Below are 17482 nucleotides of genomic sequence, written 5' to 3'. Positions count from 1 at the left end.
AAGATGGCGAATAGGGCGGGGACATCTCAAAGCGATTGGCCATTCCGGCAGGGCGTTCTCCTTGGGATAACCAATAGACTGGATACAGAGTGTCACACGTGACTTAGTACCGCAGCTAATAAATATGTCCGCCCAGGCTTCTCCATCCCCGCCCTCCCCCGACCACCGCCGTGCAGAGTGCAGTTTTCAGATGACGAACCGCTAAAACAATCATAATTAGCGGCTGGAAACAGTTCAACTGTAAAAACCGCACACCGACTCAAGGTTGCCTGCCGGCTCCTTTCCAAATTAACTTTAAAACCACTCTTCCCTCAACCAAAATGGTTTCTGTAGAGCTTCGCCTTCTTCCATCGCCACAACAGTGGCGCGACTTCTAAGATTCGGCAGCTTCCGGAAGGACTCAGAACCACCTATAACCCTAGCCGACAGTTCAGCAGGCTGATCCACTTGGGGGCTAATTGGAGAAACCAGTTGATTGGTTGCTTCCGTGCTGCTTCTCTAAGGGCGCTTGCCCTTAAAGAAGCTGACCCAGAGGCCTTGGTGCTGCCGGCGTGGGGATCCCCAGATGGGAACGCCCCTTGATGGAGGATCTCGTGTGCCTATTGGCTGTCCTGCCAAACTGCGGAGGGTGACAAGGAAGAAGGTGGCTCCAGATCTGGAGGTGTGTCCATGGCGGCGCTTGACCTGCGAGCGGAGCTGGATTCGCTGGTCCTGCAGCTGCTTGGGGACCTGGAGGAGCTGGAGGGGAAACGAACGGTGTTGAACGCCCGGGTGGAGGAGGTAGGCGCCTGGGGCGGGCAGGAGGGTACACGGGCGTAAACTGAGTCTCACCGCTTTCCTCTCCCTGCAGGGCTGGCTCTCGCTCGCCAAGGCTCGCTACGCGATGGGCGCCAAGTCGGTGGGGCCCCTGCAGTATGCTTCCCACATGGAGCCCCAGGTCTGCCTCCACGCCAGGTGAGGAAGCTTCCATGCTGGGCTGGGTGGGCGGGCGGGCGCGTTCTAGGCCCGGGCTGCCAAAGCTCCATCCTCCCTTCTCGTCCTTCAGCGAGGCCCAGGAGGGACTCCAGAAGTTCAAGGTGGTGAGAGCTGGTGTCCACGCCCCAGAGGAGGTGGGGACTCGCGAAGCAGGTGAGCCCCCTCTTCCTTCTGCAGAACCCCTTCCCAGTGTCAAAGACAAAATGCAAATTATGGAGATGATTTAAATTAGGTTTTTGCGATAAGAGAGAGCATCCCAGAGCAGAAGAACAGAATGTTTTTGTAGGGTGGTTTTGCCTTAGACTTTTATAGGAAGTAGAGAAATTGTTGGTGAGTTGCTTTACACTGGGAATAGATTTACAATCACATACGTTTCAGTCAGCTGAACAGAAAATATTTATCTGTGTGTCTAGCTAGTTTCAGAGGGACAAACTTCTAATCCCAGTTAATCATTCCTGAGACAAAGAATGGGGAGTTGGAACGTCTATGTCTGGTCAGTTGGCATGTTCAGGTACAATGGGTAAGGTCAGTGTCACAGGCAAACAGGGTCATCAGTGGGTCTTACAGGAGTCACGGGAAAGAGTGAACAAACAGTCTCATCTGAATCACAAGGGGAAAGGCTGTGTTTTGTGGTAAGCTGTTTCCTGGAACCCCAAAGTTGGAATTTTCCAACCAACAATGTTTTATAGAATCATGAGCTCAGATCAAGCTCAACATTGTCACCAAGATGATAAAGGTCAGGGAGTAAGATCCCAGCCTCCTCCAACCTTTCTTTCCTCAGGTCTGCGGAGGCGCAAGGGCCCCACTAAGACCCCAGAACCGGAGTCCTCTGAGGCCCCTCAGGACCCCCTGAACTGGTTTGGAATCCTAGTTCCTCACAGTCTACGTCAGGCTCAAGCAAGCTTCCGGGATGGTGAGTGGACCCTGTTGTTTGGCTCTGTGGCCCTCAGACCCTCTATCCACAGGGAACACTTGAGCACTGCTGCCATGGCTGGGGTTAGTCTGTGAAAGGCTTTGCAGGTTTTCCTCCATCCAAACTTCCGTTGTACACCCATTGTTTTTTCCAAAAGCATTTACTGGTTGTTGGCAGCATTCGGGTTCATGCTAGCTGCTGGGGATACAGCAGGGAACAAAAGAGACAAACACCTTTCATGTAATGTTTAGAAGCAGAGAAAGGCAACGTGCAAATAAGTAGGCCCTTAACATAAGTCAGGCTGTGAAAATTGTTATGAAAAACACATAATGGAGTGGGACAGGAGTGGGCCAGGGGAGGTCTCTCTGAGGAGGTGAAGGAAAAGCTTTGTGGGTGATTTTGGGGAACAGTGCTCTAGATGGAGGAACCAGCCAGGACAAAAGCCCTGAAGCCAGATATATCTGGTATGTGCCGAGGCCGGTGGCCTAGAGTGGAGTCAGGTGACGTAAGCCCTGATGAAGACTGTGGGACCCACAGAGAGGCTCTGAGCAGAGGATGGTGCAACTGGCTGTATAGGGTCACAGGAATGCTTGGGTGCTGGGCGGGGACACAGAGCAGAGGGAGGAAGCAGGTGTCAGGGAGCAGCCAGTGTGAGAAGCAGATAGCGTCACTGGAGGAGGAGGTAAGTGGTGGGAACCTGCACAGGTTTTAAGAATAGAAGCCCCAGAATTTGCTGACAGATAAGATATGGGAGTAACGGAAGGAAAGGAGTCCAGGAGAGCCTGCGGTCTCCACCCAGAACCCCTGGGAGGATGGGGCGACCCTCACCTGCTGTGGGCAGCTGAGAGGATTCCAGAAGGCAGGAGTTGGTGTGGTCTGTGTGGTGTCCACCGACGCCCTGCTGGAGAGTCTGAGTGGGCACTTGGGCACATGTATCTGGAGTTTGGGAGAGGCCTGGGCTGGAGAGAGATTTGGGAGTCCACTGCATAGCACTGGTGTTTAAATTCCAAAGTTTTTGACACAAACACTGGTTTAAAGCTGAGATAGAATGAGATCAGCAGAGGGCCTGGGGAGTATGGACGGGAGGTGAGGGAGAAGAGGGGAGAAGCCAGTCAAGGAAACTGAGGAGCAACACCTGGGGGCAGGTGTCCTGGAGGCCAAGAAGAGAAAGTGTTTCCTGGAGCAAGTGATCCAATGTGTGGTCAGCCCTGCTGCTGAACAGGAGGCCGAAGACGAGAGCTGCCTGGAGGACTGGGCAGCAGCTGTTCCAGCAGAGACATCAGCAAAAGCCATCTAGAGGTGGATCCAGAGTGTGGACTAACAGAGAAAAGAAGTGGAGGGAGAGCAGGTGAGGGCAGAGAGATGCTGTAATAATGGGGGAAGGAAGGAAATGAGGGCATGAAATGGTATTACTATCTGTGAATTTTTAGTTCCTGGTGGGTGATATAATGGGTCCAGGAAGTCTAAGGAGGTGACATTTTAGCAAAGACCTGAAGGAGGTGTAAGGCCTCAGAGGTTCTGGAGCAGCCAATGCAGGGCCATACCTGGAATGTTTTGGGACAAGTGTGGGGGGCAGAGAGGCCTGAAGCCTTTCCAATTTCTGGGGATATCCAGATCCTCCTGGCTCGTGTGTTACACTACAGATACCATGGTGACCTTCTCTCCTTTCCTCCAGGCCTGCAGCTGGCCGCAGACATAGCCAGCCTCCAGAACCGCATTGACTGGGGTCGAAGCCAGCTCCGGGGACTCCAAGAGAAACTCAAGCAGCTGGAGCCTGGGGCTGCCTGACATGCGTGCAAAGAGGCAGGGCAGCGAGCACAGCTGTTCTCCGACATGGCTACGTGATCTCAGGCCTTCTTCCTTCACAATTAGCTCTTGCCCCTACCCCACGCCAGCTAATGCCCCTTCTGTGTCCCTGCTCTGCATGTTTCCATTTTCCTTAGGTGTGAAGTTTGAAGAGGCAAACAGTAATTTTGAAAGCCACTACTTTGAAACCATTCTAAGGCCTGAGTTCCCATAGGACACACTCACATAGGCAGGTACACGTTAGTCAACAATTGGAACTGCCTCTTGGATCACTCAGCTGTGCTTTCATGGCTGGATGATGGAACACTGTGCGAAGAGAGATGGGGGGCACACGAAGTAGCGCTTCATGCTTAGTACATCCTCCAAATTGCCTTTGCTGGAGGAGAAAACCGTACTCAGCCAAAAGATCAGGACAATATGACTTGAGTCCACAAGGACACAAACACCTGAGTAGCTGGGCAGCCCTTGGCAGGGTCTAAGCCGGGAAGTAAAAATGATCTGGCCTAGATATTTAAGGGAACTCTAGGAAGAGGCCTAGGTTTTTAAAATCCTGTCTCTTTGTCTTACCATAAGAGGCTGAGCCTCTCTTCATTTTTTTGAAGGGCCACTTGTGTTTTCTGTTCTGGGAACTTCATTCATTTTTCTACTGGGTTGTTGATCTTTGCAGTAATTTCTAGGAGCTGTTTATGTTTGGAGGTAATTGGTCCTTTGTCCATATATATGAGATGTAAGTCTTATTTTCCAGTTTATCTTTTTGCTTATTTTTTTTGACTTTTTATTGTAAAATAAAACATCAAACTGCACAGAACAGTTGAATAGCTTAATGAATAACTACAGTAAAAGCTATGGTAACCACTACCCAACTTTTGTGCTTTTTGATCATTATTTGTACGTACAGTTGAATGTATCTAGCTGTCACATGATTCTGAATTTGGGTTTGTAACTGATAAGGCAATCAGGGAATTCTCCAGCATTTTCAAGAACCTCTGTGGTTTCAGTTGAAATGTCCAGTGAGTCATGTCCAGCTTTTCCACCATCCGCCCACGTGCTGTATGTCGGTTAATGCTGCCCTTTTGTTTTGCTAACTCCCAGTGTAAACCTAATGTAATTTGGGGGTTTTCATTCTGTTTCGTGGACATTACTGTCAATACACCAGTACCACATTGTTTTACTTCTTGAACTTTAACATAATCCCTGTAGGGCAGATTCGCGTTGGGTTGAGGGGTCGTTTATTGGCCCTGTTGACCTTGAGTTGCCAGGGAAAAGACTAATGGGGGAACTCAAATGGAACCCCTGTGACTGCAGGAAAAACGGGTATCTGCCCCCAAACCTCACCAAAGGTTGCCTTTTGTAACAAAGATCCTATCCACAAGGTTCCAGTTAGTGAGATTCTGAAGCCAAAGTAAGGAAAAAAATTAGTCAATTTTGCTGGGGCCACAAATTCTTCCAGGAGGAGGTGCGACCCCGTGGAGCACGCCCTTTGCTGCTGATTGTGGGCGGACACTGGGGTGGGCACGTGCCTCCCACTGCTGGCTTGGGGCTGGACTCGCAGGTGGGCATCCTCCTGTCGGGGCGAGGCCATGGGCTCTGCAAATGGGGTTTGATGAAGACAGCAAATCTTTAGCAAAGCATCCTTAACTTGCTGCCCTGACCTTCTGCCCTAACTCCAGCTCTTGGGGAGACCGCCAGGAAAGGGGATTCTGGCTTCTGGGGGGAAGTGGCTTGTCCCACCAGGGCTAAGTCGAGAGACCGGGTTCATGCAGCGAGTCTGGCACGGCTGCAGTCATACGAGTTTCTACAGGGACAGCAGGAGCTCAGTGCTGCGCAGTGGTAGCTGGGAGGCGCTGGCGGCGAAGCTGACGCATGTCACATATACAGATATGGTGGCACCACCTTTTAGCGGTTCCCATATGGTCTAGCGGTTAGGATTCCTGGTTTTCACCCAGGTGGCCCGGGTTCGACTCCCGGTATGGGAACAGAAGTGGCTTTTTTTTTTGCGGGTGTATATTTTTTTCTTTCAACTTGAAAATGTTCGCCAGAAGAACTTTGACTTTTCGCCACTAGAACGCTCCAGGCCAGATTGGGTATTTCCTCTTCACTTGAACTTGGAGAAACAGGCCCAGGGAGATCCGGGCCCCATCGCTGTGTGTTTTGATGGCAGTGACCATTTTCATCATGACATTAGCTAGTTGTTTTGACCATCAATAGCTTACTGAGTATATTAGGTGCCATATGCATCGCAGGTGTGAATATTAGAAGTAGTGAAATGCCCAATAACATTGAAAATATTCAAAATGTGTTGCTGTGGAACCCCCAGCAGAAGGCAGATCCCCACTGGCCTCCATCACGCTCCAGCGCACTTGCTCAGGTTGGCCTCGAGTCCGTGAGCTGCCTCTGCAAGGCAGGGATAGGAAGTCCTAGGAAGTCTACTGGGAGCATAGCACTCTGGAAAAATTTACCTTTCTCTCTTGCTGCTGCTTTGTTTTGTCCAGTAGTCAGGGTTCCTGTTTTCTCACTGGGACAGTGCGGGCTTGACTCCACTCCCCCAGCAGAAAACCAACTTCAAACTTCAATGATGCCTTCGTGCCAGCACACAAACACATGTCTGGTGGAAAGGAGAACCCAGCTGGGTGAGGCGGCAGCTTCAGTCCCAGCTGCTAAGGAGGCTGAGGCTGGAGGATCGCCTGAGCCAAGGAGGTTGAGGCTGCAGTGAGCCGAGGTCATGCCAGTACCCTCCAACCTGGGCTACAGAGTCAGACCTCTTAACTAAAAAAGACATTGTTTTTTGGCTTGCTCAGTTAATCCAGGGAGATTATATGTAAGGCTGAGGTCATGTCTTCAGGAATTACTGCCACACTCATTCATTCATTCATTCATTCATACCTTTGTTTTTTATAATTATCACTAGTAAGCATACCAATGAAAATTTTTGTTCTGGCACATAAAGAGCTTCAAAATCATCACTTCCATCCTTACAACAAGAAAAAAGCTGAACGAACTGGAAAATCAACAACTCTTCGATTCCTCAGAAAATTGAGGTCACGTGGCAAACCACTCCCCTGAAAATTAGAAGGAAAGGCAAATACAGAGCTACAGCTTGCCAGGCACAGAAGCTGCTGCTGCAGCCAGCAACTTGTAGGAAAACTTAAAGGGTAACTGACTAACTGCTAGAGCCTGGGCATGTAAGCATAAGAGAGAAAAGATGCTGGGGACATAGCCTTAAGGGGCCCCCACAGTCTCATGGGTTTTAGCTCTAGGAATTCTATCTTGTTCTTAGGTGAAAATCGGAGAAAAATCTGCTGGAGCTTCTGGCAAGGGGAGGGAAGTGTAACCACTTTGAAATGCACACATAACGTCCTGTCCTCTTTAACAAAGGCTTAAAGTCAGAGCAACTACCAGAGCCTACCCAACCCAAGGGAAGGAAAATATCCACCTCCAGTCTGCTTTAGTCTTCCAACTCACATTAAAAAAAAGCTGAGAAGCACTTGTGAGTGGCACAGCCTAGGGACCACTGGTTCACAACAAGACTGGGCCCTGATCATGGGTTTATAGACCACTCCCTGCTGTCCCCACATCTTACTGCCACATCACTTAGGGCTCCTATATATTAACAAGGGATTGCAGCTGAAAGAACTGCAAGGCCCAGAATTTATGTAAGAAGCAGTTTCTAGGGAAACCCAAAGGCAACAGGGGATGCAAAAACAAGGACACTAGAGGAAATTTTAGCCCCTGACATTTACAGCTACAGCAAACCAGAAACACAGCCTCCCTCCTTAGTCAGATAAATATAAAACCTCACACTAAAAGCCTATTTACCTCAGTTCCTCTCACCTTATGCATGTTTGGCTTTCAACAGAAAATTACAAGATGGGAGATAAAACATTTCTGCAGCAGAATGCCTCCATCAGCCAGTTGCCTGCCTGTGGAATTTTGGAAGCCCCATGGCCTTCCTTTATTCCATTCCATCTCTGTCCCTTAGAGTCCAGGCTGCCATGTTTCTACTGCTATCAGAATCTCAAAACCTTTGTCTCCTGCATAATTCATGGGGTTTCAGCCAACAGACAAAGGGGCCCTCCACAGATCTTTCCTTGGTAACCCCATCTCTATTTCTGGCTTCTGCTGAGATGGTGGAGTGGTTCCATGAGTCACATGTCCAATCTCTTTAGCAAAATGTTATCCAGCCACACCCTTGGTCCTCTTTCCAGAGTACACTTTCTAACAGTGAGTTTCCTAATTTTTGTAGTCTTTGTAATCTGGACATCCCGAGAGCCCCTAAATCATTAAGTGCCAGCTCCTTTCTGCTTGACTGTTCTTTACTCGATGTACCTTTTTCCTCTCACAGTTCCTATTAGCAGCAAGCAGGTTGTACCTTCAACACTTCCCTCAACTAAATATCCAAGCTTTTAATATCCAAGCTTATTGTTTATCATGTCTACTTTCCATATAACAACAGAACACAATTTAGTCAAGTTCTCTACCACTTTATAACAAAGATCTCTTTTACTCAGCTGTCAAAGAATATGTTCCTCATTTCTTTCTAAGACCTCACCAGAGGCACCTTTAACATTATGTTTCTACTAACATTCTGTTCATGACAATATATGTATTCTCTAAGAGCATCAGTCCTCAACCTTTTTGGCACCAGGGACAGGGGCTGGGGGGCTGGGAGGATGATGGGATGGTTTCAGGATGAAGCTGTTCCACCTTAGATCATCAGGCATTAGTTAGAGTCTCATAAGGACTGCACAGCTTCGATCCCCAGCATGCACAGTTCCCAATAGGGTTCATGCTCCTATGAGAATCTAATGCCCCGCTGGAATGACAGGAGGCAGAGCTCAGGCGGTAATGCTGGATCACTGGCTGCTCACCTCCTGCTGTGTGGCCTGGTTCCTAACAGCCAGGGACCTGTACCAGTCCTTGGCCTGGGGGTTGGGGACCCCTGCTAAGAGGATAGAAGCTTCTCTACAGCTCTTCTCACTTCCTTCTGAGCTTTCATTAGAGTTACTGTCCACATCTCCATCAACTGTTTCCTTAATGGATTCTAGACTTTTTCTATCACGTGCCTCAAACTTCTTCCAGCCTCTCCCTGATTCCAAAGCTCTTTCCACGTTTTAAGTATTTGTTACAGAAACATCCTACTTCCTGGCACCAGTGTCTGTATTGGTTTCCTAGGCTGCCACAGTAATTTAACACAAACTTCATAATTTATCTTCTCACAGTTATGAAAGTCAGAAGTCTGGAATCCAGGTGCTGGCAGACCTGTGTGTCCTCTGAAGGCTCTAGGGAAGAACGCTTCTCTGCTTGTCCTAGCTTCTGGTGGTTCTGATTGTCCCTGGCATTCCTTGAGTTGTAGCTACATCGCTCTGATCTCTGGCCCCATCCTTCACGTGGCCTTCTTCTCCATATGTATCCATGTGTCCTCTCCTTCTCCTGCAAGAACAGCAGTCACTGGATATAGAACCTACTCTAAGCTGGGTGTGGTGGCTCACGCCTATAATCCCAGCAATTTGGGAGAGCGAGGCAGGTGGATCACCTGAGGTTGGGAGTTGGAGACCAGCCTGACCAACATGGAGAAACCCTGTCTCTACCGAAAATACAAAATTACCTGGGCATGGTGGCGCATGCCTGTAATCCCAGCTACTTGGGAGGCTAAGGCAGAAGAATCACTTGAACCCAGGAGGCGGAGGTTGCTGTGGGCCGAGAGAGCGCTACTGCACTCTAGCCTGGGCAACAAAAGTGAAACTCCATCTCCAAACAAACAAAACAAAACAAAACAAACAAATAGACCAGAAAAAAAAAAAAAAAAAACCAGAAAAAACAGCCTACTCTAATCCAGTACAAATCACCTTAACTTAATTACATCTGCAAGATTCTATTCCCAAATTAAATCATCTTCTGAGGTTGTGGGTGGACACGATATTTTTTTTCTTTTTGATGGGGAGAAACTGTTCAACCCAAGACAGAGCACGTGGAGGGACAAACTGCAAAAACAGTGGATTCCTATAACAAAGTTTTAAAAATGCTGCCTTGACCCACTTTCGAGGCCCTGGCTAGAGGCCAGTTTCCCTTCTTGGGCACCCGATTAAGTTCATACTTGCAACCACTGGACTCTCTCACTCTGAGCTAATCAAACCCCTCCCCACCCCATAACACGTGCTCTCTCGGGAACTGTGAGTAAAATGTTTCAGCTTCACTCATGTCTTATCTTTTCAATATCAGTCATTTCCTAATCTGAATAATGTTACCTAAATAATAATAAAACCTATTGAAGCAGCGGGCCCAGCAAGCAGGGTGGTTTGGTGGGCTACAATGACGGCCACTAGGCCGCCCTTGCTTACAGACTGGCCCCACCAGGTGGCAGCACCAGTCCGGGGCACAGCTACGTTTTGCTGTCTAACGGGTGTCTGGTGAATCTCATTCCTAAATTGTGAAACTTTGAGTCATCCAGAGTTTCTCCTAAACCAAGGTATCAAGTGCTTCGGGCAGCTCAAATTAATTGGCTACTTCTGGTTGTCAAGAAACTCCACAGAAGCGGGCAAGGAGTGAGGAGGGGGTGTGGCTCTCCTCCAGGTGCCATGGAGCCGGCTGAGTGGCTCCATGTCAGGCAACGCGGACGCATGGCTGGCAACACAATCACTCTCTACGCCCCTTTCCACCTTACGGCGGGAGACCGCACTGCCAGGACGGCCCAGGGCCTGGTGGCTCACGGGGTCGGTGCGCCAGCAGCCTCTTCCGGGATCCACCGCATCCCGCGAGTCCTTGATAGTATTTGTAGACTGCTGTGGTGTTGTCTGCCTTGATGCTGTCGCAGTTTGTTCCTCGAACCCCGTGCAGTACAAGGGCTCATACCCACGGAGACCGCTGGCACAGTGCTTAATAAAAAATGAAGGCCGGGCGCGGTGGCTCACACCTGTAATCCCAGCACTTTGGGAGGCCGAGGCGGGTGGATCACGAGGTCAGGAGATCGAGACCATCCTGGCCAACATGGTGAACCCCTGTCTCTACTAAAAATACAAAAAATTAGCTGGGCGTGGTGGCGGGCGCCTATAGTCCCAGTTACTCGGGAGGCTGAGGCAGGAGAATCGCTTGAACCGGGGAGGTGGAGCTTGCAGTGAGCCGAGATTGTGCCACTGCACTCCAGCCTGGGAGACAAAGCGAGACTCCGTCTCAAAAACAAACAAACAAACAAAAAACAAAAATAAAAAATAAATCAAAGGGGAGGGAACACCTTCTTTCTGCCCTGTCCGAGACCCCCAACAAGGAGGTCACACAGTTGATTCCGGAATGGGAAGCCCTGGACTCTGGCCTCGCAGAGCAGTGATGGTTGGGTTAGGTTGGTGAAAGTAGAAATGAAGAAATGTGGGTGAGTTCAAGAGATACTGATGTAGTGGAATTAGTGTGTCTTTGCAATGTTTTGGATGTGAGGGGTGAAAGAGCAATTAAAGCTGTTTTCCAGATTTCTGCCTCATGCAACTGTTTGTGCCTTTCACTGCGGAAACTGGAGACTAAACTGGGCTGGAAGTGCGTAGTTTTTTCGTTTTTGTTTTTTGGAGATAGGGTCTTGCTATGCTTTCCAAGCTGGACTTGAATTCCAAGGCTGAAAGGATACCATCCTCCACCTCAGCCTCCTGAGTAGCTGGGACTACAGGTGTGTGCCCCTGTACCCAGCTTCATGAGTTTAGTTTTATACGTGTTGAATTTTAGCTATCTTGGTTAAAGATTTCAAGGTAGAATATGTGGGTCTGTAGCTCAGTGGAGAGGCTGGTTATGTTGGTTATGTGTTCCATCTCGATGTTGAAGTTACTGATCCTTTCAGGGAGGTCTTGGAATGAAGAGGAATACTGAGCTAAGTGCCAGAGTCCCTAGTGAATGAAGAATTTAATTAGGGTATTTGTTAGATGGCACAACAAAGGGGGTTGGATAGAACTTTGGTTGAATGGTTTGGTCTCTTCACAGGAAGACTGCTTTCTACAAGAGGATGGGTTAGTAACAGTCTGGAAGTGGTGATGGGTACGAAGAGCTCACTGCTTCACCCTCAAGTGAAGAAATAACACTTGAGAGGACTTAGGAAAGGTAGTCTTGGCAGGAGAGAGCCAGGTTTTAATTTGAGGAGGTCAAAGGAATGCTTTAGACTAGTTAAGGATATGAAAGTTTGTATAATGTAAAGGTTTAGGGACTGTCAGAAGATGAGGTCTCTGCCTTTCTAGAAAGCATATTCTCTTTTCCTTACTATTTATGATGCACAAATTATTTACACTACAAAATCAAGCTTTTATAAATTTAAATCTATAGATTTCACATTTTTAAGGATATATAAAGTTTCTATAGCTTTACCCATTGAGTTTGGTTTTTGTTTCCCCTACATTTCTTTCTTTCTCTTTCCTTTCCTTCCTTTTTTATCTTTCATCTTTCTTTCTCTCTTTCCTTTCTTTCTCCTTCCTTCCTTCCTTCCTCCGTTTTTTTGAGACAAGGTCTGCCCTCTGTCACTTGGACTAGAGTGCAGTGGCACGATCTCGGCTCACTGCAACCTCTATCTTCCGGGTTTGAGTGATCCTCCTGCCTCAGCCTCCTGAGTAGCTGGGACAACAAGAGTGTGATACCATGCCTGGCTAATTTGTTTTTGTATTTTTTGTACAGATGGGGTTTTGCCATGTTGCCCAGGCTGGTCTCCTACTCCTGAGGGTCAAGCGATCCACCTGCCTCAGTCTCCCAAAGTACTGGGATTACAAGCATGAGCCGCCGCACCCAGCCCACATTTTCTGCTTTTTATGTATCTGCTTTTCTATTTCAGGACTCATATGAATGAGCAAAACATATCTTGAACACTCATGCAAAAGAGTGTAAGAATCTAGCAGAGGCTTTATTGGCCTCTGAGACTTTAGATGCCAAAGAGATTCAAGTTGTTCTTGAGGGGAAGAAAGAAACTGGAAGTGAGATAACTCTCTTCTTGATAGGGATGTATTACTAGTTTCATTGAAGATTGGAAGCATTAGTCTCTCTTTGGCAATGCTTTCCCATCCATTCTTGAGTTAGTATAATTCAAGGGTGTGAGATACTTTGTCAGTCTATTGTCATGATGATACCTATTGCAAATTAGCAACCTTGTAGCATGCATATTTAAAAAAAGAACAATCAGGATTTAGAACAGCTTATTTGAGAAATGTCAGTCATAAAGTTGAAAGAAATGATTTTATGGTTGGTGACTCTACTAGATGCGAATAAAAATTGTTCCCTTAGCTCTTGGGAAGCATTTTTAGTTTGCAAGCTAAAATTGTTGAAGGATATCCATTATCTCTTGATATTACCATTTATCTTTTATAATAAAATATTATTTGGTTGTTGGTAAATCATAATTTTATGTACATCAATGGAAACTTAAGATGCAGTAATTATGCTTCAAATTAACTGCATAAAAATGTTTAAATCTAAGAGTAGAGAGTTGTAATTCAGTTACAATCAGAATTTAAATGGTTATAACATTTTAAAATGGACAATAAGAAAGGCAGACCATAAGAAGTACCGTAAAAGATGTGGAGAAACTATAACCCTCATACACTGCTTGTTAGAATAAAAAATTCTACAGTCACTTTGAAAACCACATCCATTTAGTTATGAGCATATTTCTTAATTTTAATGTGTCATGTTTTAATAAAATATGTCGGAATAAAGACTTTGGATTGAAAAAATAATACTGAGTAGTGGACATGATTTGGAGAGTTGGTACCTTTGAAACAAATATTTTATTTCTATGCAAATACCTTTCTGTCCCCACTCTGTTACACATGAATCCTTATTTTAGTCAGGAATATAATCTTTCCTCCCCTTTCACAACAGAAACTTAATTAAATTATATATAAAAGCAATGTTTTCTGAACTACTTCCATCTTCCATCACCATGACAATATAAACGGGTGGCTAATCTGTTATGAATGTGAGAACGCATTTCATTAAAAAAATTACTAAGTTGCCAAACAGGGAGGGTGGGAGGACACTTATTTCTTAAATAAATCCTACTTCAGAGAGCTTGCTGTGAATGTTCTGCTTCTGGAAGCAGGTATTTGACTCATCCAGGAAATCAAGGCTGAGAGAAGGGCTGGTGGCTGGTGAGCTGCTTTGTCTGAGAAAGGGAGAATTATTACTGTGTTGAGACTTGTCTGCACTCTCCGAATTTGTTTTGGCAAAGAATGCTTGAGTGTTTACAGAGGCCCAGGTGTTGGTCACGGGCAAAAGACAGTGAGCCATTATGGGGACGGAGGATCCATTTTAAATCCCACGTGAAAGGGCCTATTAAAGGTGTGAAGAGGCCTCAGAAGAGTATAATTCAAAGTGGATCTCTGGATGCCTTAGGAGCTGTGAGAAAACAAAGGCCAGGATGGAGTGCGTTCATTCAGGTTAAAGCAATTGGAGGTGAGGACACCCGTGGGCAGAGAAATACTCCTGAGAGAGTTGGTTTTAAAATAAATGCTGTGTCTGGAATTGGTGGGTTCTTCGTCTTGCTGACTTCAAGAATGAAGCCACGGGCCCTCGCGGCGAGTGTTACAGTTTTTAAAGATGGTGTGTCTGGAGTTTGTTCCTTCAGATGTTCATATGTGTCCAGAGTTTCTTCCTGCTGGTGGGTTCGTGGTCTTGCTGACTTCAGGACTGAAACTGCAGACCTTCCCGGTGAGTGCTACAGCTCTTAAAGGCGGCGCCTCTGGAGTTGTTCTTTCTTCCAGTGGGTTCGTGGTCTCGCGGGCCTGGCCTCAGCGTGAAGCTGCATACCTTAGCAGTGACTGTTACAGCTCATAAAGGCAGCACGGACCCAAAGAGCGAGCAGCAGCAAGATTTAGCACAAAGAGCAAAAGAACAAACCTTCCACAGCAAGGAAGGAGACCCAAACGTGTTGCCCCCACTGGCTCGGGTGGCACAGACACAGAGTGCTGATTGGTGCGTTTACAAACCTTTAGCTAGACAGAAAGGTTCTCCAAGTCCCCACCCAACCAGAAGCCCAGCAGGCTTCACCTCCCAATGGCACTGGCTGCGGGACTTTGCGGCACCTAGCCCGGGCACTCTTGCAGCCCAGAGGGAGCCCGTCCTCCAATCAAGCCCAGCAGGCACCCGCCGGCGGCGCGGAGTGCAGGGCAGCGGAGGCGCGCCCACCCGGAACCGCGCCAGCCCTCCAGCGCCCTGCGCAGCCCGGGCTCCCGCCCGCGCCTGTCCCTCCACACCTCCCCGCCAGCAGAGGGAGCGGGCTCCGGCCAGACCCAGAGAGGGGCCCCCACAGCGCAGCGGTGGGCTGAAGGGCTTCTCCAGCGTGGCCAGAAGGGACGCCGAGGCCAAGGAGGCGCCGAGAGCAAGCAAGGGCTGCTAGCACATTGTCACCTTTCAATGCCATATAAAGATTGCTGGAAATTATCTTACAACTGTTATCAGTCAGATAAGAACTCAACCACCCTTTGCAAATTTGACTCTTGCAGGATCAGAAACCATAATTTGGTAGCTGAGGGAGGGTGGATGGAATTAGGGAAGAAGAACTGTGCCTGCCTCCTTCCCTTACTGCATGTGACCAGACTGCGACAGGCCCCAGCTGATTAACTCTGACTTTGGGGCTTTTTTTCCCCCCCGAGACATTGTCTCGCTCTGTTGCCCAGGCTGGAGTGCAGTGGCGCGATCTCTGTTCACTGCAAGCTCCGCCTCCCGTGTTCATGCCATTCTCCTGCCTCAGCCTCCCCAGCAGCTGGGACTACAGACGCCCGCCACCGGGCCCGGCTAATTTTTTGTATTTTTAGTAGAGACGGGGGTCTCATGGTATTAGCCAGGATGGTCTCGATCTCCTGACCTCGTGATCCTGCCTTGGCCTCCCAAAGTGCTGGGATTACAGGCATGAGCCACCACGCCCGGCCAACTTTGGCGCATTTTTATCATTACATGGGGAGGGACAGTCTGTTTCAGTGCTTTGTCAACTAAAGCAGCACTGGGTTTTTTATATTCCTTGAGAATCATGTTTTCAGCCTGGGCGGAAGAACATGTACATATTTAATTGATAAGGGACAGTGGGAGATGATGTTGCCTTCTGATTCCCCTTGCATTCTGCTGAAAGCTTTCCTATCTGATTATGTTAAAACTCAGGAATGACCTTGTGAGAGCCTCATTCTTTGTTCTTCCTCTCATGTTGGTTAACTCAGTTTATAGCCTTGTTTTTGTTTAGTGTCTCTCTGTATTTCTCTCCTCGGTATGCTGTTGTACCTTAGTGCAAGGGAAAGACTATCCCTCTAGCTTTTTTCTGTTTAGGATGTATTTCCAGCTGCTTTCTCTGTTTCTTCACAATGTTTGATTTGTACTTTTGTAATAAACTGTTCTATAATTTATTGTGTCTATTTCTGCCTTCCCCACTTGCGGAGTTCCAGGAAGCTTCTTTTGAACACCTTTGCATCTCTAAAGCTAAATGGAGTGCTTTATAGGTAGGTACCTAATACATTTTAATAGGTATTCAATAGATGAAATTTCCTCATTCTCTCAGCATCAGGCAGAGCATTAGAATAGAGGGATCAGACTCTCTGAGGAGGGTTAAAAAATGCTGCAGAGAATAGGAGTATTAAGTGCCTTTTTCATCTCTGAAAATATCCTGGAGAGTATTGTAGTAAAAAGACTGGTGGGCCAGGCGTGGTGGCTCACACCTGTAACCCCAGCACTTTGGGAGGCTGAGGCGGATGGATCACTTGAGGTCAGGGGTTCAAGACCAGCCTGGCCAACATGGTGAAGCCCCATCTCCACTAAAAAAATACAAAAATTAGCCAGGCAGGGTGGTGTACATCTCAAAAAGACTGGTGGAATGCCTTCCTGTAGGGGAAAGTCTGATTTCTTTTTAAGAAAAAGAAAAAAAATATAAGGCAAGATTGTGACCCAGGATAAGAGTATCTGTCACACAGAAGGATCTGTCAAATGAGTGAAAATTTAAGATCTCTAGCATGTGAAATTCTAAGGTCTTCTGGATTGGTTTCATAGAAGAAGCACTTTATCCTTGCTCAACCAGTTAGTGTCATTTAGGTTCAAAATCATATATATTGCATACATTTATTACTAATGAAAGTCTCTTAGAATTCAACCTTATGGGACACAGAGTTACACGAGTCTTTTGTATATGTATTTCTTTTCTCTCTCTTTTTTTTTTTTTTTTGAGATGGAGCCTTGCTCTCTCACCCAGGCTGGAGTGCAATGGTACAATCTTGGCTCACTGCAACCTCTGCTTCCCAGGTTCAAGTGATTCTCCTGCCTCAGCCTCCTGAGTATCTGGGATTTTTGGTGCACACCACCACACCCGGCTAATTTTGTATTTTCAGTAAGGATGGGAGTTTCACCATGTTGGCCAAGCTGGTCTTGAACTCCTGACCTCATGATCCGCCCACCTCAGCCTCCCAAAGTGCTGGGATTACAGGTGTGAGCCACCACGCCTGGCCCTGTATATATATTTCTTAACGCTGAAAGGCTTCAGACTTAACTGTAAGACTAGAAGAGGATGTTGATGGACTTATAGTGAGTGAAGCAGAAGCAGCAGCAGTTAAATCAAACTCATCTTATTTAAAGACTTCTAGTTAGTAATCTCATCCATGTCAATTTTTTTTACACCAAATTTGCACAGGTAAAACCCACAGGTTCCATAAATTATGTGATAGAGACCATGTAATTAAAGTGGATGATCATGTTTTTTTGCTTTCCTTTAGGAAGAAAGTAGTATTTCTGGGTTTTGTTTACTGAACACCTAAATGGAATTTTTAAGGTGAATTGATATACCATTAGCAATCAGATGCA

General features: G+C 47.1%; 1 protein-coding gene and 1 non-coding gene across 5 annotated transcripts; both read left to right on the top strand.

The window, feature by feature from the left end:
* Positions 1-529: 529 nt before the first annotated feature.
* CCDC115 (coiled-coil domain containing 115) lies at positions 530-4552 on the top strand. Of its 4 annotated transcripts, none has more exons than XM_008960082.4 (5): positions 530-661; positions 851-954; positions 1046-1128; positions 1757-1888; positions 3564-4552. In XM_008960082.4, exons 1-5 carry the CDS (start codon positions 566-568, stop codon positions 3674-3676), a joined length of 528 nt encoding a protein of 175 aa, XP_008958330.1. In that variant the 5' UTR covers positions 530-565; the 3' UTR covers positions 3677-4552. The 4 variants fall into 4 exon arrangements, with proteins under 4 accessions (XP_008958330.1, XP_054965358.1, XP_003804203.1 ...); XM_055109383.1 differs by lacking the exon at positions 3564-4552 and adding an exon at positions 3034-3231; XM_003804155.4 differs by having other exon boundaries at positions 648-780.
* A 1046-nt stretch (positions 4553-5598) lies between these two features.
* On the top strand, positions 5599-5670 carry TRNAE-UUC (transfer RNA glutamic acid (anticodon UUC)). The gene has a single exon. It is a non-coding gene; the product is annotated as a tRNA-Glu (tRNA).
* Positions 5671-17482: the final 11812 nt, after the last annotated feature.

Source organism: Pan paniscus, chromosome 13, assembly GCF_029289425.2.
Source record: "Pan paniscus chromosome 13, NHGRI_mPanPan1-v2.0_pri, whole genome shotgun sequence".
Taxonomy (NCBI): Eukaryota; Metazoa; Chordata; class Mammalia; order Primates; family Hominidae; genus Pan; species Pan paniscus.
Note: the sequence above shows the minus strand (reverse complement) of the source record. Positions and strands in the feature narration are given on the sequence as shown.